Below are 20,414 nucleotides of genomic sequence, written 5' to 3'. Positions count from 1 at the left end.
GGGCGGGGCGGGGCTGATGTAGCCACGCAAGCTCAAGCTGCATGGGTCAGATTCCCCTAGACTCCACCCTTAGGTGAGAGATTCTGTGAGCAGAGGGGAAGGGATGGTTTCTTGGGAGTCAGTGATCACCCCTTACTCATTCCCATCTAGAGGGTGGTGTGAGCACGGGAAGACATTCCAGAGAGCTCTGCCCTGCTTTTTCCTTCTCAATTCTGGTTCCAAAGGGAAGTTAGGGCCGGATTCCTGCCCTGCCTCTCATATAAGCCTGCAGATGGCCCAGGGCGGGTATGGGGTGTGAACTTCCAGGCCCTTCTTCCAAGTCTGAGGAGCTGGCCCAAACCTGAGAGTTTCTCTAGAAGTGGAAATGTTGCGGGGAGATGTCTGAAGGGCTTCCATCTGGCCGACTAGGCAGAACACCTGCTGAGGAAGGCCCTGCAAGGCCCTGGCAAAGGGGTAAACACAACGCAGATTCCAGAACGCACACAGAGCATGCAGGGAAAGCTGAGTGCAGAAGTGTGTGAAGTTGGCCTGCTGCTGAAGGTAGGGGCTGGGGCAGTGGGAAAGAGGCCCCAGAGCAGGCCTGTGGAGCTGGATGGACCTTGAGCTGCCAGGGACCAAGCTGGGCTTGGGGCTTGTGGGTCCTGGGCTGCTGGGAGGGAGCTGATGGAGAAGGGCCTCAAAGGCCAAGAGGGGAGGGGGTGGATGGCAAGTACCTGCACACAGGGAGAGAGGACAGGAGCCAAGATGGAGCTGAGGGCTAGGCTGGAGGCTGGGACCAGGGACAAGTCTCTCACAGCCCTGGGCAGAAAGTCGGTATTTTTTCCTTCTACTAAAAAAAAAATTTATTCTTCAATTGAAGTATAGTCAGTTGCAGTGTATCAATTTCTGGTGTACAGCATAATGTTTCAGTCATACATATATTCATTTTCATATTCTTTTTCCTTTTTAAAAAATATTTTTAAATATTTTAAAAATATTTTATATTTATTTATTTTTTTGTTTGGGGGGAGGTAATTAGGTCTATTTATTTATTTTTAGAGGAGGTACTGGGGATTGAACCCAGGACCATGTGCATGCTAAGCATGTACTCTACCACTTGAGCTACACCCTCCCCACTTCATATTCTTTTTCATTATAGGTTACTACAAGATAGTAAATATAGTTCCCTGTGCTCTACAGAAGAAATTTGTTTTTTTTAATCTATTTTACATATAGTTGTTAGTATTTGCAAATCTTGAACTCCCAGTTTATCCCTTCTCACCCCCCAATTTTTTTTAATTACCAAAAAATAGATGTTAAGGTAGAAATGTTTCCTGCTTTTCTGGTTCTAAACTTGAGAGAAACAGGGTCAGCTGTGTGTGGCATACCCTTCCAGCCATGATTCTTTACATACATGCAAACCTGAATGGCTGCACCCAATACACCAGTAGATTGTGCTGAGGGATTTCTGATTATACTATACAGATATGTATCGCTAGGCAAATTGCATTTTGAATTTGACAATATGCCTCCCACCCATTTCCAAGTCAGTCCACATGGATGCCTTGTCCTTTCTGATGGCTGCGTTGAGGTCTTCTGGGTCACCTTCTGCTTTCAGTATTTCCAACGAAGTAGCTCTGAAGCATGGTATGGGGTGGGCCTTGGAAGAATTGCCTGGGGAGGGGATGGAGGGGTGCAGGTTGGAGGTGGCCCTGGCCCTGGGGAGCTCCTCTCTGACCCTCCACGTGCTATACTCCCACCCCTCCTGCTCATCCCTGTGGGTCTTGGGCTGAGACCTTACAAGGCTAGAGTGAGCACAGGCAGAAGGGACCAGGGCTGGAGCAGGAGCTGGGGGCAAATAGGTCATGGGCCCAGCCTGCCAGAGGGAGAGGGCCTAGCCAGGGCCCTGGACCAGGGGTAGTGTGGAGCTAGGGGACCAGCTGGGGCTTAGGGACCCTGCTGTCCTGGGCATGCCCACCTGCTCCACTCGCCCCTCGAACAGTTGGCACCAAGATCTTTGGCTGTTGGTGATGATGAGTCTGCAACTTTTAAAGGCCTAGACCCCTACTCTCCACACTGGGGCTCTGTAGGTGGCACTCTCGTGTGGCTGTGCCCTGGGTTAAGTGCCCACTTAAGTGCCCACTTAAGACTTCAGAGCCTTGAAGGCAGAGGAGGGCTGGGAGCAGGCCTGGAAGCCTTCCTAAAGGAGGTGGCAATTGAATGAGGCCTGGAAGAGAGGAATGGACTGCAGCTGAGGGAAAGGCCCCACATCTGGCCCTCGCTGTGTGAACTTTGTCAGGTTCCTCCCTTCTCGGTAGTTGGGTTTCCTCAGCCACCATTGCTGATCTGTGCCCAGGGCAGATCTAGGCTGGGTCCTAGGACACAGGCTGACACCTGAGTTGGGGCAACCTGAGCAGGGGGAATCCTGTGAGAGGAGATAGGCCTCCTGGACACCCCTGCTAGGAGGTGGTCTCGAGCTGGAGAGGAGGGGGCCGGCCTGTGCAGCTCTGTTGGATGGAGTCCCTACGCAAGCTGAGATCTGACTCCATTACCCTTACACTTCCAGATCCTGAACATAAGTCCCCCTGGGCCTTCCAGGGGCCTTGGCATCGCGGGGCTGGAGCTTGGGAGGAAGGAGGAGGATGTGAATCTGCTCTTGACTTCTCCTCACAGGCAGTGGGAAGATCAGAGGCCTTGGGGTCAGAGAGCCTCGGGTTTGAATCCTGGATCCACAACCTTCTGTCTCTGTGACCTCCTTAACCCTGTGAGCCTCAGTTTCCCCACCTGCCACCAGGTACAACCATAGCCTTGGGCCTCACAGGGCTGACACGAGGTCTGTGCAGGAGTGGCACCCACTCCAGGCCTGGTGTGGGAGGCACTGGGAACCCCAGCTCCCTCTCTCCGGCCTCAGGCCTTCCCAGGGGCCACAGGGTCCTTGTTTTGAGGCCGAGAGGGAGGGTGGTCAGTCCATCTGTCTCAGGCCTGTGAGTGTGGAGGGGCCCTGGCCTGCTGGAGGAAAACAAGTTGGGGGCGATGGCGGGAGGGCTGCGGGCAGGGTGGGGGGAACTGGCTGCAGGGCTGGCCAGCAGCTCCACGCAATCTGTCTGCTATGCAGTCCGGGGCCTGGCCTGTATTTATTTATGCTGAGCGTGTATTTATATCAGCCCCTTTCTCATTAATAGGGCAGGAAATGGCTGGAATTGTTACATACCTGGCGGCCCAGGGGTCCTGCTCGGCCAAGACACACAGGGCCCTGGCTGCCCAGCCATGATTGTGAGGGGCCCCCTCCTCAGTCCCAGGCCTGTCTCTGGCCTTTCATTGACACCCCCTTGCATCGAGCACCCCTTCTCCTTCCTTGAGCTCCTAGCCCTCCCCGGCGTCCACTGCCCTGGGAGTGGGGCTCACTTTCAGGCCTCTCCCTGTGCCCCAGCTCCTGACCCCACCCCCACCCCAAGAGGGACAGTGGTGTTAGGGGCTGTAAAGTGCATCTCGGAGGATGAGGGAGTGCTGGGCAGACCCTGGGCAGAACAGTGAGAGTCTGCGGATGAGAAATCAGGGTCCCCAGACTCCGCGACGGGATCCTGGAGCCCTGGGTTGGGGGTGGGGGTGGAGGAGGAAGTGAGGGGATGTGAGAGGACCCTCCTGAGGCTGGGGGGGTCGTCGTCCCAGGGCTTTACTCCCCACCAAGTTGAACTACACATAGGCTCAGACAGACTTGCAGCCCATGGAAGGTGTCTCTTTGTTTACCACCTGACAGGGGCCCGATAGGGGTTGGGGGCTCATCCTTGTCTTGCCGTCTTGGCTACCATGGCTAAATGAGGCTTCCCCACTCAGGGGCCAGCAGCCCCCTCCCTGGCCCTCATGCTGCACTCAGAAGCAAGCCAGCATCTCTCTCCAGGCCCCAGCTCTTGGGCACGGGCGCCAGGTGGGGCTGCCAGAGCTGAGAGGTGCGGCCCCCTCCCCAGAGCGCTCGCCTGACATAACCTATTAGTGTTTCTCGCCTCAGCTGGGTCCCCTAGCCAGCCTCCCCACCTAGGCCAGACTGTACAGGTCCTGCTGACCCTCTTCTGGGCTGCTTTGCCAGGGCAGGCTTAGGAGCCATGGGATGCCCAGGAGGCACTGTGTCTGCTCACCTCTCTCCTCTAGGCTGGGCCTCCTGGCAGCTGCCGTGGTCAGGTGGGCTTGACCCCTGACCTCTGCCCTCTGTGGCCGCCATGTTGTCCTGGCTCAGAGTCCAGAGCTGGGGCCACTGTGCAGACATGGGGATTGAAGCTTAGAGGATGAAGGGCTTTCCTGAGGGCCTGCCCTTGGCCTCCAACCTTGCCTCTCAGCCACATGTCTAGGGCCTGCTGGGAGGGGTGGGGAGGGGGCAGCCCCTGATATCGAGGAGGGGCTGCTGCAGGGTCTCTGGGCTCCTCTAGGCTGTCCCACCATAAGGGGCAGATGCGCTACATGGAGGGATGAGGGTCAGGCCCAGGGAGGGCGCCTCCTCTGGGCTCCGTTATGAAGTCTTTTCCCAGGCACCATGTGGAGGCCCCAGCCTGCAGAACACCAGGTCTGAGATCAAGCCTGGGCCATGGGCTGCTCCCTGCTGCTCCAGCCCTGCCTGGCCCTGCCTGGCCCGGCCCAGTCTCCTCTGGGAGCTGCCATCCCTGAGATGGGGACACCGCACCCCACCCGGGAGCTGTGAGGAACTGAAGTGGCAGGTAAGGGGTTTGCACTCAGCCCGCATACGGGGATCATGCAGTGAGCAGAAGCGCCTCTTTTCAGCTTGGTGGCCGAGCACCCAGGGTCAGAGGCTCAGCAGTCAGCCCAGGTCATTGCCAAGCTGGACTCCTGCGCCTCCACTCCCCACATGGAACAGCACTGCTCGGACTAGGGGGAGGCTGAGGGGTGGGACCTCCAGGTCAAGGCTGCCCCCTCTGAGATTCTCCTCCCGGGGCTGGACTGTGTTCCCCACCCCGTGGATCCTGCCTCAAAGGTCGGGGCAGCGCCTCCTCCCGCTGCTCAGCCAAGGATGTCCAGGTCACTTGATTGTGTGGGGCCGAGAGTGTCTGTGTGGGGGCAGGGAGAGGCAGGCCCCTGGCCACAAAGTGCCTTCCCCTACACTTGCCAAGCTGACTGTGGTCTGAGGGACCTCAGACTTTGCTCCCTTTGGGGGTCCAGCCAGGCCTGGGCTTGCATGACCCTGGGCAGGTCCCTGGGCTCTGTCCCTGCTTATGAAACGAGGCAAGAGCCTCTGGGTTCTGTAGCTCCTGAGTCAGAGTTTTTGTGAACCTTGAAGTCCTCTCAGCCCTGGGGCCCATGGGCTGGGGTTGGGGGTGCTGGAGAGGGTGTGAGTAGGGAGGCCCCTTGGCCCAGCCCCCAAAGACCCAGGCCCCCGGGGCCCTGTGCTTCTGCTGGGCCCCATAGCCCTCTTGCTCAGGACATACACATCTGGAGCTGTGTCCTGCCCCCAGCCCAGGCCCACATCTGGAGCCGAAAGCCGGCTAGCCGGCTAAACACAGAGCATCTGGGTCCCAAAGAGCCTGCTCCCAGGTTAATGCAGCCCATCTGGGCCCCTGGCTGCTGCTCCGCCCTGTCTCCATGGCAGAATGCCGGCTGCACATCTGGAGGGCCGGAGCCCTGTGGTCATCCTGCCTCACCCCAGGCCCTGCTGGGGCCAAAGCTTGCGCTGCCTGGGTTCCCTGAGGCGGGGGCCCTGCGTGCAGAGGGCTCCCTCTTCCCTTCTGGATAACACAGCTCAGAGAGCTTCTCCTGGGGGCTGCCTTGGGAATAGCTGAGCTTTGACACAATGTAGACACATACCCCCTGCCAGGAGTGGTGACAGCTGTCACTCTACACCAACTCACCCAGCAGCTTCTTGGCATTGCTTGAAAGAGCCTCTAGGGCCCCCAGTGTTGCCTGCCTGTCCACCCCCTCCCAGGGTGTTAGGATGCTGCAGGGTGACCAGTCGCCAGCTGTCAAGGGGACTGCACGGAGTCCCCATCATGGAGCGCACCTCACACAATGTGCCCCTCTTTTACTCCCTTCTCTGCCAATAGCTGTGCTTGGCAGAATGGGGCTTAGATGTCTCCCCAGAGGCCTCAGCCTCAGAGAAAAGATCCTGAAAAAGCAGGTGGTCTGAGGGAACTGGGGCTGGTGCACAGGAAAGACAACCTTGGGGCACGAAGCTGCTGGTGCAGAGACCCGCCATGGGGTAGCTGGGGAGGGAGGCAGGTCTGGGTTGGAGGAAACATTCAAGCTGTGGGAACTGGCCAGCGGTGGCCTGGACTGGTTCTTCCTCAGTGGGGAACACTACCCTTCTGACCTCACTGGGAAAGTGGGACCCTAATGAATGAAAGCACATGGCAGGCTCAAGTCATTGTGGTAGTGAGCTCCCCATCTCAAGGGGATCCCAACCGGCAGGGCTGCTTACCTTCAGGAAGACGGCAGAGACTATTCTCACAAGGAGACCAGAGCAGTGTTAGACAGCCTTCTAGCACTTCACTCATGCCCTATAATTCCAAGTGTCTGGAATGCTGGGATGCTGGCTTTTGAGACTCTCAGCGTCCTAGGAAGGGAGGGACAAGTAGCCGTGGAGGGGAGGCCAGATATTTGGCATGGAGGTGGCGGGGGTGAAGCAGGGAGAGAAGGGCACTGGGGATGCAAAAGTGTTGCCAGCCTGTGGTCTGGGTTGAGGGCTTTGCTGCCTCCCCGCCCAGAAATGCCTCAGCTGGTCCAGCCTCCAAGGCCTGGGGTGTGAGCGCACAGCCCGACGATTCCACATCCTGTGGTCGAGCTTTATCAGAGCATCACTGGCCCCAACTGAAAGGAATCCTTTAGTACCGTAGTCTCCAGCCCGGAGGCCCTGGAGCAAGAGGCAGTTTAGACCGCAGAGCTTCATGCCTCCTTCTGCACCCCCTTACCCATGGAAAATTTGACTCAACAAACATGCAAGACGGAGACACAAATAAAAAATAACGAGGGCGAGCATTTATTGAGTCTTCACCCTGAGCTGGATACCATTCAGAGGACTTGTATTAACTCGTTCCAGCCTCCCTGGAATGAGGTACTGTTGCTATTACTAACCCATTTTACAGACAGCGAGCCTGACACAGAAGGTCCGCTCAGCCATTGGATGGTAAGGCTGGGATTTAAACCACATAGTCTGCTTCCGATGTCTGTGTCCTTAACCACTGCTCCTCACCCAAGTGGGGTGGGTGGGGGTTCAGAGAGTAGACATAGAGAGGGACAGAGAGAGAGGAGAGAGAGGTGGCTCTTAGGCCCTGAGGAGTGACGCTGTCGTCCCTGGCCCAGGAGGAGAAGCAGACCAGCTGAGGTACAGGAGCCATCCTGTCCAGTCCCCCAGGCCTCCAGGTGAGGTGTTGGGTAGCCAAGGGCAGTTCCATGCCTTGCCAAGTCAATCAGAACAGGCTTTGCCAAGGCCTGTTCCACTGGCTCTTCTGGAAGATAGGAATCTGGGGCTGCTGGGCTCGTGAGGGTCAGCATGGAGCCTACCTGCCCTGTGCCCAGTGTCGTGGGGGAACATCTGCTTCTGAAGTGGGGGCACTGTCTGAGGGTCCCTCAGAACTTCCAGGGCTGGGGCTGGGGGTCTCCATGGATATGAATATGGTTGGGGGGCTTCGCTCTGTCTGCCTGTCACCATCTGAGCTACCAGAGGAACTAAGCAGACGGAAGGAGGAGAGGGCATTCTGGGGCCATGGGCATCATCTTTGGACAGCTCAGACTAACCTTCCTTATTCCACTGGTACCTTCTACCAACATCTTCTACCCTGAGCCCCTGCCCGTCTTTGGCACGCACATGGCAGCCACCCTTACTGGGTACTTCCTTTGTTCTAGGTACCACCATGAGGACCTGCCCATGGTGTCATATCTCACTCAATCCCCACAACCATGGCAGGGAGGTGTTATCATCATCTCCACTTGACAGAGGAAGAAACTGAGGCTCAGAGAAGGTCAGTCACTTCTCCACATGGCTGACAAATGATTCAAAAGCAGGCCTGTCTAACCACCTCTCCCCACCTCACTGAGCCCCTAATTCCCACCCATGCCAGGAAGGTTGGGAGGAAACCTCCCCCCACTCCCCAAACTCCTCCCAGAGCCCCAGCTGGATGCCTCCATTCCTTAGCTGCACTGGCTTCAACAGGGCTCAGCCTGGCCTTTGGAGGCTGGCCAGGGACCAAGGAGGAAAACAATGGGAGAGAAAGGGAGCGGAAACCCTCTGGAAGTGAGGGGGGAGCCAGGCCAGCAGGGGGTTCTGGGCAGGCTGGGTCCCTGAGTCAGCGGAGCAGGGGGCAGCGGTGGGGATCCCGGTGCCCCAACCACACTTCCTGTGTGCGTTTGAGGTGCTCTGGCCTGACCCTGCATGGGGACACCAAGGCAGGAAGGACCCACATAGGTCCTGCCCTGTGGTCCTGGGGGTCTTGGCTCTCTCTGGGGTCCCAGCTGGAGGAGAAAGTGGGAGAGGCTCTGGGAAGACCCAGATGATCTTGACTCTACACTCTTGAGGTTGGTAAGAGGAGAACTCTACTGGTTCAGCCCTGACAGCTGCTCCTCCAGCCCCCGGGCAGGCTGAGGACGTCGGGAGAAGGGGAGGCAGGCTCAGGAACCGCCGTAGGCTGCACACGGGCCCTGGCTTGACCTCCACAGGCTCCCCAGGTGCACTTCCGGTAGCCCCTCCTGGCCCCTCATCCCAGGGTACCATCCTTTGATATCCATTATGTTATTAACTTGGGGGAGAGTCCAGGTAAGTCTGAATCCAGGCCCCTTCTGCTACCACTTGCCAAGGTCCCAGTGCCCAGATCAGCTACTCTGTCCATCCTGGTCCCCAGGACCTGGTCTCTCTTAGCCTCACTGCTCTGGTCAGTAATCCGAGTGCTCAGGACAGGAGACTGGTTCTCAAAGTAGACTTTGAACACCTGTGACCTTGCAGCCTTGCTCACTCAGGGCCATCACTCCAACCCCCAGGATGGCAGGGTCCAGCCCTGGTCTAGGGGTCTGGGCTGAGCTAAGGTTTCCACCTGTGACTCTGGACTATCAGGTCTGCAGCCCCCGTCAGCTGGTCTGAGGGACACCGTGGCTGGGGGCTTTGTCTCCAGCCCCTCACCTGGGGGTGTCCCTGCCTTGCTCCCCATCCCAACAGCCCCTGGCCTCACTGCAGGTGCATCTCTCTCCCTCTGGGAACTGCTGTCCTGTGGGCCCTGTTCCTTCCCAACCCTGGGAAGGGCCCTTGGAAGTGGCTTTCACCATTGCACCTGGAGGAAGGAGATTATTGATCATAGATGCTCAGGGTGTTGGAGGCCTGCCTGCCTTCTATGTCCGCTTGGGGGGCCCAGCTTTCCCTCTGTTTCCTTCCTCTGAGCCGAGGATTGGTATGGAAGGCTTTGACCACACTCCCAATCCATCAACATGGTGAGTGCCTCCTTGGTGCGAGGCCCTTGGGGCCTGGTACTTGGAATGAATCCTGGTTGTGCTGTTAACAGTTTCCCGTGCCTTGGAGCATTCACTTCCTGCCTCTGGCCTCAGTTTTCCCCTCCAAGGAATGGGGCTGGACTTGTGATGTTGACGGTGCCTTCTAGCTCTCGCTTGGATGAAGCCCACCTCCCACCCTATTGTCCAGTGTCCCTCACCCACCCACACTCCAAAGGCCACAGGGTGCCCCGACCAGCCCCCCAGCTATGATTGTGACAGTCTTTTCAGTGGGCCTTGTCACTGACCCACTGAGGGAGGGTCTTCCTGCCTCACTCTCTCTTCTGGGCCAAGCAGCAGGGAGCATATCAGGGAGCAAACCCTCCCAGACAAACCAGGCCAGTCAACAAACAAGCGACCAAAACAAGGAAAGATTACGAAACTCAGATTCAGGGAAAGAGGCCACTCCAAGCCTCTCTCCAGGACAGGGGGCGGTGAAATTGGGCCAGGCCTGTGGGTCAGAGCCTGCCTGGCCCGGACTATTTTTGTACTGTCTGCGGGGTGGGGGGGGGGGCTGATGAAATCCCAGCTGCATTTCACCAAAACACTTTCCCCTTAAGCCCCGGCTCCATGTGGTGCAAATTCATTGTCACTTAACTCATCACTCAAGGCTCCGAGCCGCACCCCTCCCCCCTCCCAAGAAAGACAAAAACACAGACTCTGGCACGCGGGGCGGTGAGGTGGGCGTGAGGGGCTGTGACAGGCAGGCTGGCTGCCTTGACCTGAGCTGCCCCCGGCAGCCTGCGCCTCGGTCTTCCCGCCTCCTTCCATCTCAGCCTCCGTTTCCTCAAAGGCAGGCTGCTGTTCGCGCCCCACTGGGGTCAATCTGGGAGCCTGGGGTCACTGACTCCCCTCCCACACTCTCCACTCTACTCTGGAAACAGGGAGCTGATGAGCCCAGAAGGTCCGTACGCAGGAATGCCCGGAGGTCACCCTGTGGCCGTGTCACATGGGCGGTGCACCTCAGGGCTGTGGGGATTGGCCGGGGAGGGGGCAGGGGGGAGCAGACCCGATGGGAAGGAAGGGCTTCTTCTGGGAGGACATTTCAATCTTTATCAAACGTGGGGATGGACCTCTGCTTTTACAAATTGCGCTAACCCTGTGGCTTCCCGAGCTGGGTGGCCATGGCCATGGGTGCATTTGGTGATGGGGCCGCCCAACCCATCCTACCCGCACGTGCCCTGATCCCTCGAGCCCTTATTTTAGCCAACCCCAGAATGGCATTTCTCAGGAGGAACTTCAGCTGGGGCAGAGCAGGCCCCCATCTGCCCCCTTATTTCATTTTGGGTGTCTCTCTCTCCCCCTAGACTGTGGGCCTCTCCAGGGCAGGGTGGGGGCTGATCCACCCCAGATCCCCAGTGCCCAGCGTGGGGCCTGGCCCAGAATCCAAGTGCAGCAAATGCTTGTTGAATGAATTAATACATTTCTCAAATCACATCAAAGTGCTATTTACATTATCTTCAGGCCAGATTAATCCAGAGCCACGGCTCTCCAGATAAATGTTGATAATCTGGCTTTTGTCTATTCTGCAGTCAGGGACAGAGCTCCCTTTCTGATTTGGGGAGGAGGGAAAGCCCCAGTCCTTTGAGAGAGGTGACCCCTGAACTCCCCTCTCGTCTCACTGGGGATGCCTATGACCCCTTTTGCTCTGGTGACCTCTCTGCTGGGCCACCCTGTTAGCTTCGGTTTCTGGTCCCCAGACTGAGAGGGCAGCAGGGTGGAGCTGCAGAATTTTGCTTTCCTGGGCAGGGTCAGGCAGTTCCTGAAGCAGTGGAGTTGTTTGGGTGCAAACATTTCCCTGTATTGTCTGGCTTCAGAAGGCAGCCAAGAGTCCAGGCGGGAGGGAGGGAGTGGTAACAGGATTTTTCTTCCTTCCAACCCTAAGAAGACAGGGGCCTCAAACCACACAGGTGGAGGGTTGGAGGGGTCACCCCAGGCCCCGGGGGATGCAGAGGAACTAGAAGGAGACAGAATGGGGAGCCCAGCTGGGTAGGGCTGGGGAGTCAGGTGGATTGGTCTTTGGTTCAAGTCCAGCCAAAGGATGAGGCTGTACCTGCCCCCAGGGCTGCGGGGAGATGCTGTCATTCCTTTGCAGCCTGGCTGTTCCAGACTGCCCTTGGTTTTCTCTTCTATGATGCAGCAGAGTGCCAACCTCCCCTCTTGGTTAAACTTGCCTCTCCTCTGAGGCTCCTGCTCGATGACACCGTTTCTGGGGTCAGTGGCTCTGAAGATGGGGTCTCCTGGAGGTTGAAAGAGGGATGTTCATGCACTGTTACTTAGGTCTCGAAAAGTGCCTGAGTTACAGATGGGAAAGCTGTAGCTCAACTGGTACCTGGGAGAGGGAGAGCCCAGCACTCCCTTTTGCCTCAAGGCCACAATGCCCAGACCACCTGGCCATGTGGGTCTCCAGGGTCCCTGCTCTCTTGGCATCAGGGCCTTTTAATAAAACTCTCCCCTGACTTCTGCTTTTCCTCCCTGAAGTTCTGGAAAGAAGTTCTTCTGTGTCAACATGGCAGTGAGCAATGCCACTTTGCATTTTGGGTGTGTCTCCCAAGTGACATTCCACAGAATGTAGTTTTGGGAGGCAAAAAAAAAAAAAAAAGTTCTGGATCTAATAAGCTGGGAAACACTGCATTTGACAGTCAGACAGGCTTCTCTCTTGCAGGACTTCTCAGAACGTTTAATTGTTAATAGGGACTTTGATTTACCAAGGAGGGGGCCTGGTATGCATTGTTTCCAACACTTCTTTGATACAGGTGCCATTTTTTCTCATGACATCTTTTCTAGGACAAGTGGGACATACTCAGCCATGCAGGTTTCGAGGACACCTCAGGAATTCTTGGACTTGAAACATCAAGTAATCCAGCAGAGATGGTGGCTGTGGGTAAAGATGCATCTTTTTTCACGTCAAGTGGGAAATTACCCTTTCAATGTTGGAGGAAGTTGGCCATGGAGGTTGCCTGGTGTCAAGAAAGTGTGGAGCTCTGACCACGTGATTTGTCCTCTCTTGCTTGACACTGAATGGAGAAGAGCTGGCAGGTGGACAGAACAAGGAGGTAAGGACAGACCTTGCTCATCTCTCTAACTTATTCTGAAAATATGAGTCATGATTCGGTCAACTGTGACCAAGATTGGGCAAGACCCAGGCAGTTGGGAAGCTGGGAGGATTTCACTCATCAAGCTGGTGTGAAGTTCTGGGAAGGGCAATCCTAGCTTCAGGAGCGATCTGACTCCAAGACTAGACTTTGGGATGAGCTACCAAGACTCAGAACGTGCCTGGTTCTCACCATGAAGCTCCCTGTCTCCTCCTCACAGCTGGGGTCCCTGGACTCCACTGGCAGGCTCAGCTCGGCCCCAAACTCAGCGGCCAGGCCTGACCTCAGTTTAGGGCATTTCTGAAGGAGCCAAGTTCAACGTCCAAGTGATCAGTATCCAATCTTGTGTCCAGTTCTAATAATGGAGGCTCAGTTTGCTCCCAGGGCCCTTCTTGTCAATTCTTCCCCAGCATAAGAGTCCTGAATTCCAGCCATGTACCAGAGACATTCTTACCTGCCACTGGATGTCCCTAACTCTGCCTTCATGCCTGGTTCCCAGGTCCCAGATTCCGGATGCTACATCCCATTGACCTGCTGGTCCCCTTCCTCCCATCAACTCTGGCTTGTCCTCTTTGTGTTTGCCTGGGCCCTAGGCCCACTGGATGGGCTTTTTGCAAGTGATGTTGTCTGAAAGCCTGCTCCACCTCAGAAGGAGCCCAGCTGGTCAGCCCTTTCCTGTTCTGGTCTGCAACTCTCTTGGACACCAGATGGGCCTGAAAGAACTGTTCTACTCAAGCCTGGGGATAAGACCAGGCCTCTTGAAACATTCACTCACTTTGTCATTCAGTCAATTACTCATTAATTCTATCAGTGTTTGTGGGCTTAAGCAAGGTCACATTCTAAGTCAGCAGTTCTCAAACTTGAGTGTGCAGCACAGGACACTGCAGGGCTTATTAAAACACAGATTGCTGACTGAGAAGGCCTCGGTTGGGACTGATAATTTGCATTTAACAAGTTTCCAGGTGACTTTGATGTTATGAGTCTGGGGACCACAAATTTAAAGATGCAGGTCTAAGCCATTAGCAGTTAAGCCCACAGGTGGGCTAGCTTACCATTGAAAGCAGAAGCTCCCTCCCACAAGGGAGGTCTGGACAGAGTAAGACTGTGAAAGGACCTGGACATGAGGAAGGAGAGGGGAGACATACAGAAAGACAGACAGAGGCCCATCGAGCTAGCTGGGGGCGCAAAGGATGAGTCTGTCTCTTTCCTTGGCTGGGCCAGCCCCAGAGGTCAGGGTCTGGGACAGAAGGGAGGCAGGCAAGTCTAGGAAGTCTGGGGCCATGCTGAGCAGAGGCTGGGATTCGACTATGGGCCTAGTGCACCTGACCTGTGGGTCTGGGAACAATGGCTGGGCTGGCGTTGCCTGGCCCGCTGCCTGGCACATCTCTGTTTCCCTTCCCCGCTCCCAGCTCCCCGAGCTCTCCTCGCTCACTCTTTCTCTGTTGGGCCCATCCTATCCGCTGGACCCTGGACAGCACATTCCTTCGTGCTGATCTTTTCCCGGTGCTGCAAGCGCACGTTCTCACCGCGAGGCGGGAAGGGAGGCCAGGGACTGGGGCGATGTGGAAAGTGGCTCAAGCGGGCCTCCCTGGGGCCCTGGCCCTGCGTTCAGAGACCACAGGGCACCTGGGGGGGGGAGGGGTTCCCCAGTACCCAGCCAGCCCCGAGAACTTGGACCACTTTCTCCCCAACACTGTGTCTCCTACTGTTAGGTGAGGCCCAGACACAGGGGGTCCCATGCACAGCCACCCTCTGTAGAGTGTGGCCCTGGTCCAGCTGGCCCAGGGAATGGTCTTTTCCTTCTGGAGGAAGGCTCAATGCCATAGAGGCATGGCCCCTTCTGGAACAGGCCTCCCCCTGGGTCAGGCCACCATTCCTGAAAATCCTCCATGCAGGGGGACGTATGCATCCAGTGTCTCCTCCCGGGTGCCCCTGCTCAGCCTTCCTTTCTTCCCACATGGTCACCTCGCACAGAGGCAGGCAGGCTGTGAACCCTCCTCCCAATCCCACACCCCTCAATTTGATAAACCTAAAACCAGGCAGTGCGGGTGGTGCTGGCCAGTGTGACACAAGTGTCACTGGCCTGTACTGCCTCTCTCTTCCCCATACCTGGGTGGCCCCAACATTCAGGGGGACCTGCTGCCTGGCCTGGCAGCACAGAAGGGGGGCCGCTCACAGCCTGGTCTCCCTGGCGTTTTTCCTGGATTATTTATTGTTGGGCCAGGCCTCTGCCTTGGGGGTTAGGTTCAAGATTCTTTTTGGGGTCAGGGTCAGGATCAAAATTTAATTTGGGATTAGGAATAGGGTCAGAGCTCAGTCTGGGCTGAGCTCAGGGATCAGCCTGTGTTTCAAGTTGGAGTTCAGTCTGGGAGTGGAATTGGGGTTCAATTTGGTGTCAGGTTCAGTCTGCAGTCATGGTTGGGTTTAGCCTAGGGTGGTTGTTGGGGTCACTCTGGGCTTGGGGTCAAGGCTTGAATTGGCATCAGACCAGGCCCTCAGTGTGTGGACCTGACCCTTGTGTGGAGCTGACTGGGGCAGGTTATGTGTTAAAATCGATCTCTGTCCCCTCCCCTTGTCCCCCTGTCCAGCCCCTGTCACCAGCTGCTCCCTGATTCCTGAAACCTCATAAAGGGGACCAGAGGCAGAATGAAGGCTGGGGCCAAGCTTGGTGGGTGGAAAGGGCACTGCAGTCTAGTTCTTTCTTTAGCAAAATGTGCCCTGATGCCTGGGCTGGGCCCCTCAGCCCTCTCTGGGCCTCAGTTTCCCTGTCTCAGAAGCTCACTGTTGGGGAGTTGGACTGAGCCACAGAAACATGGAGCTGACAGCTTGGGCAGCTATGTCAAGAGGACTGGAGCTGGAAGGGTGGGTGGGGGGCCACTGTGAGAGCTCTGGCCTGGAGGGAGGGACTGCCCTGAGGAAGAGGGGCAGCAGGACAGACCCCCCTGGGAGCCCACTGGGGGAGGGTCTGTAGCCCAGGAGGCATCTACCATCCCTTAGTGGATGGTGCTGCCTCTGTAGTCAAAGGGCCTCCTTCAGAGTCTCCCAGACTACAAGTTTGGCTTAAATATTAGGGCTCAGGACTGGGGCTGGTGAGGGGTCCCATCCTGGCACTGGACTCCAGATGCTCCAGCCCCTGGCACCTGCCCGGTAAGTGACACCTGCCTTGCCCATCAGCAGGGCCCCAAGCCACCCCAACAAGCGCTTTGCACACAAGAGGACAGGTCAGAAGAGCAGGGCCGCACTTGGCCTCTGGTCTTCCTCTTGCTCTCTCAGCTCGGCCCCCTAATCTGGCCTCCTCCTGTCAAAGCCGCAGACACAAAAGAGAAGCCCCGATTGACGTCAGGCGAAGCGCCCACAGGGCCTCTGTCTCTCCCAGAAATTTGGCTCCGGTGCCCAGCGTGGATGTCTGTGGTTTTTAAGAGGTGAAAATGGCCTGTAGCCCTGCTTCTGTGTCTCCACCAAAACCTGGCAAGACAGGCGGTTTGGGGAAAGGTGAGCTCTGGGGTCCTGGTCTTCCTAGACCAGAGTTAGGCTGGACTAATGAGCCCCTTTCCCTCTCTGAGGTCCCCTCACCCAGCCGCCTCCCTCTCCCCTGCTTCCCACTCACTTGCAGACCCCGGCATCCCACACTCTCCTGCTGCACCCCCCTACCTTCCACCACCCTGGGCCCTCCTGCCTCTTCTCCTTCTTCCCAGCTCCTCTCTACGGCCAAGGCCCTGATCTTCAGGGTCCTTGCTGATGCCCACTGCCCAGTCCCCCTGGGAGCTACCTGGCTCATGCATCTCTGGGTGCTGCACCACCCCCTCCCTGCCCTCCACCTCACTCTACACCTGCCCCAAGCCTGGACATAGTAGGTGCTCAGTGAGCCTTCGCTGGCTCAGAATGGCTGAATTCCTCCTTGAATCTATCTTCGCTCATGCTTTGCCTCGCTTCGATGTGGATATTTGAATCGCTGATTTCTGGGAACCATTCTGCGCCACAAGCAAGGGCTGCTGGGTGGAGCCCAGGGAGCCAGATGGTCGTTGTGCCCTCGGTCAGCGTGACCTGCTCCAGCCCCAGGGGTGGCCCCTCTGTGCAGAGGGCTGTGATGGCCAAGCTCCCTCTGTGTCAGCACCCGGTCATCAGTCCAGTCCTGCCTCCCAATGCCCACACTGTGGACCAGAGTCCCTCTTTTGTCTTCGAGGGTTCCGTAGTCTGGGATTCATGTGGAGAGAAAAAGCCTCAATCTCTGATCTTGCTCCAAGACTTCTTGACTTGTGCTGCCGCCTCACAGCCACTGCCGAGCTGTTCGACCATGACTCCTTCTGTGAGCCAGTGTTCCCCAAGCCATGGTCAGTCTGACCACAACCCTGCCTTACTTAATCCCTTTGGTTTCCTATCATGTATGGAATATGGTCCAAGCTGCTGACACTACCACCCACGCCCATACTTTCTATCCTCTGTCCATTTATTGCTTGTCCAGCTCCTGCCAGGACTATTCCTATCTCCAAGACTTTACCTGTCCCCTTCTCTGGACTTATGTCCCCACTAAGCCAGGGGCAACCTGCATCCCTGCCCTCCCAAGGTGCCCCACTAGAACTTGAGGGCTCCTAAATCTGGTCAGTATCTGAGAACCCTGGGCTAGTCCGAGTGCTGAGCCATGAGTGTTTGAGCTAGTGAGTCACTGTGTGACCTGCCTGGGGCCAGCATCCTTTGCTGCCATTGTATTCATGAGACCACCGAGGCCTGGAGAGGGGGAGGGACTATCCCGAGGTCACATGGGCAATATAGCTTACCCTCTGATTCTTCTTTGCAATTTTCCTTTTATTGATCTATTGCTGTCTCTACCTAGGGTCACCTGAATGGGCATCACAGAGGACTGGACTGTTGGGAAAAAACACCTCTTCCAGGAGGCCTTCCTACTACTCCCCCACCTCCTGGCCAAGGAAACTGAGTGCTGACCAGCTGTCTTGGCATCAGTTGCCAGGCTTGGTACCCATGAGCATCCTCATTAGAATCTCACCTTCACCTCTGGTGCCCTCTGACCATGAGCAAGCCTTTGTCTTTTTTTTTTTTTTAATCCCAGTTTATCTTTTTATAGAATGAAGACATTGAACTTGCTGATTTTTCAGGCTCTTTTGTGGAATTGGGGTTTGGTCAGGCAGGCTGAGCCCAGGGTCTTGGTGGCCTCCTGCTGTCAGGACAAAGTATAGTGGAAAGAACTCAGAGTGGGAGGCAGCAATCCTGGGTGAGAATCTGCATCAGCCTCTCAATAACTGTGTGGCCTCCAGCAAATTCCACTCTGGGCCCTCATTTCCGAAGAAAGGGGGAAACGTGCCAGGCTTGGCTTCCTTCAGGGGTTATTAAGTGTAATCGTGGCTTTGAAGGTGTTTGCTGCATTGAACTGCTCCATGCAGGTGGATGTGTGGGCTTGGCGGCCCATAGCGCTCCTCCCAGGGCCCAGCTCAGGGAGACCGGGCAGATGATACCGCGTGGCACCCTGCCTAGGGAATGTGGCAGGTGTCTGGATGCTGCGTCCCCAGGCGACTTGTGCGGGCAGCATTCCCGGCAGCTCTTGCTACGTTCCCAGCTGGTCCCCCTGTCAGGGTAGGGCTCCCCCTTCCCCGCTGATGGGAGGGGTGGGGGGCCACCTGGCACTGGCCCAGCCTGGCCGACCTCCCACCCCATGTTTTGTTCGCAGAGTTTGGAATGTCCTGGGACGTGGAGCCTGGTTCCCTGGGGAGACATTGGTGCCATCTCCTTGATCTCATCGCTGGACAGGTTTCTCCCTCATTCCAGCTTGGGACTTGGCAGGCTCCCAGCTCTAGCTGCTGCCAGTACCACTCCGTCTGTGTCTGTCCCAGTGCTGGCAGCCAGAGCCATGCAGCTGGGAGCTGGGGGGCTTCCCGGAGTAGGGGGGGGAAGTTCTCCCAGCCTGTCTGCCGTGGGCCCTGGGCATGCCTCAAATCGGCTCTTGGCAAACCCTTTCCAGCTGCTTTTCTTCACAAACTCCTTTGCCCGTGACCCCCTGATACCAAGACCCTGAGGTCTGTTTGGAGTGATGTTCTCAGGATCTAAAGGACTTGGGAGGGGGCAGAGGGGCCAACTGCCCTGATTTCTGGTCCCCTTGGTAGGACAGGCCATGCACAGAGTGGGCCCTGCTATGTGTTTGGGGGTGTGGGTGTCAGAGATATGTGTGTGGATGTGTGCATGTGTGCACATATGAATGGAGTCTTCTTGAGTCCCTAGTTTTAAGCATCACTAGACTTGATTAATTGCAGGAAGAGGTTGAGGAAAAGGGCTTGTTCAGGAAGGAGCCCATCCTCACCTGGATCAGAACACATCTCTATACCCTGACAAGTCCAATATGCCCAGGTTAGGCCCACCTGGCTGGAGAGAGGCATGGTACCGCTGATCCTGTTGTCAGACACATGCAAGTGTGTGTGTGTGTGTGTGTGTGTGTGTGTGTTCCCAGGTCAGGAAGGAGATTCATCCTCGCTTAGGCGGGGGCCATTCCTGGTGTACCTAGCTCACACCTGGCTGGGTTGTAGGGCCAGGGGTATCCTGGTAGTACAAAGAGGAGTCCTCTCTGGGGGAAACCGAGGCCCGTGCGGACCCCTGAGCTTTGTCCTCAGCTTGGGCAATCCCTGCCCTGATGTAGGTCAGCCCCCTCCCTAGGCTTGGGTAAAAGCTCTTTTTTTCCACATCATTAATGAGGAGACTAAATAAGTCAGTCCCTCTGGCAGGCCCCCCAGGCCCCCAGGCAGCCTGGCTGGAGCTATTAATATTTCCCGTGTTTATGACCCCTCTGGCCCTGCCGACAGGCTCTTCTCTCTTAGCCGTTGGAATTAATTTTGTGAATTAGAAGGGGCGGGGGTTGGGGGGGCAGCCTGTTGGAATCCAGGACGATGACATCTCCACCTCCTCCTGCAGCGGGTCCCACTCACTTATTCTATGAAACAGTCACCGTGTCCAGCCCAGCGGGGGCCGCCTGCCTAGCTGGGGCTGCCTCATACCTCTGCTATGCTCTCCCCCCCTGGGGGAGGGGACTGGCCCCGGCCCCGATGATTCAGGCCCCCTGACACCTTGCACTGATGTCAGTGGGAACTGAGGCCTCAAGCCCCAGGACCTTCTGGCTCATTGCCCGAGCCCGCACCCTGCACGGGGCTTGGCCCCCGGCTAGTGCCTCTCGTGACCTTCCCATGGACGAAGCCTGGCTGGGAGAGGAGGCAAGGCCAGACAGCCGCTCCCTCACGCTGTCCCTTTTCTGAAAGCTGCCCACACTGGCGCCGGGCCGTCCCCCGGCCTCCTCGGGTTTCGAAGACTGTTCTAAAATTAATATGGGGGAATTTGGGGAATTTGTGAGCAAGTTCCCAGAGAACTGTGGCTGCCCAGGGGCAAGGGTCCCTACTTCTTCCCACCCTCCCCCAATTCTCATGTTTCTAATTGCCTATATGGGCAGATCCCCTTTGGGCAAACTCACTCCATTAAGGGTAGGTTGCCTGTACTCTGGACATTAGAGAAGGGTTTTCCCCCTTCCTAACCCCCACCAGGGGGTAAATATGAAATATGGTTTGCAAATATTTTCTCCCATTCTATGAGTTGTCTTTTCACTTTCTTCATAGCATCCTTTGAAGCACAAAAGTTCTTGATTTTGATGAAGTCCAATTTATCTATTTTTTTTTGTGCTTTTTGTGTCATATCCAAGAAACCATTGCCAAATTCAAGGTCATGAAGATTTATCTCTATGTTTTCTTCTAAGAGTTGATAATTTTAGCTCTTACATTTAGGTCCTCTATCTATTTTGAGTTAATTTTTGTATATGGTGTGAGGTAGGGGTTCTGACTCTATTTTTATTTTTTTGCCGTGGCTATCCAGTTGTCCCAGCAC

At 56.3% G+C, this 20,414-nt stretch overlaps 1 protein-coding gene across 18 annotated transcripts; it reads left to right on the top strand.

Moving 5' to 3' along the window:
- Nucleotides 1-83: 83 nt before the first annotated feature.
- On the top strand, nt 84-20,181 carry LOC116657454. Of its 18 annotated transcripts, none has more exons than XR_004312532.1 (8): nt 84-540; nt 2,546-4,685; nt 7,822-7,937; nt 12,238-12,334; nt 12,481-12,506; nt 15,853-16,037; nt 17,377-18,131; nt 18,226-20,181. XR_004312532.1 is itself a non-coding variant. In XM_032459540.1 (8 exons), the coding sequence occupies exons 1-6, from the start codon at nt 490-492 to the stop codon at nt 15,969-15,971; spliced, it is 741 nt and encodes a 246-aa protein (XP_032315431.1). In that variant the 5' UTR covers nt 84-489; the 3' UTR covers nt 15,972-16,037; nt 16,790-16,876; nt 17,377-17,646. The 18 variants fall into 18 exon arrangements, 9 of the variants coding, with proteins under 9 accessions (XP_032315431.1, XP_032315430.1, XP_032315429.1 ...); XM_032459540.1 differs by lacking the exons at nt 7,822-7,937; nt 18,226-20,181 and adding an exon at nt 16,790-16,876 and having other exon boundaries at nt 2,546-2,773; nt 4,500-4,685; nt 15,819-16,037; nt 17,377-17,646; XM_032459539.1 differs by lacking the exons at nt 7,822-7,937; nt 18,226-20,181 and adding an exon at nt 16,739-16,876 and having other exon boundaries at nt 2,546-2,773; nt 4,500-4,685; nt 15,819-16,037; nt 17,377-17,646.
- The last annotated feature ends 233 nt before the right edge of the window (nt 20,182-20,414 follow it).

The sequence above is a fragment of the Camelus ferus genome, chromosome 18 (assembly GCF_009834535.1).
Source record: "Camelus ferus isolate YT-003-E chromosome 18, BCGSAC_Cfer_1.0, whole genome shotgun sequence".
Classification (NCBI taxonomy): domain Eukaryota; kingdom Metazoa; phylum Chordata; class Mammalia; order Artiodactyla; family Camelidae; genus Camelus; species Camelus ferus.
The sequence above is the reverse complement of the archived record's forward strand: the minus strand, read 5'-3'. Positions and strand labels throughout refer to the sequence as shown.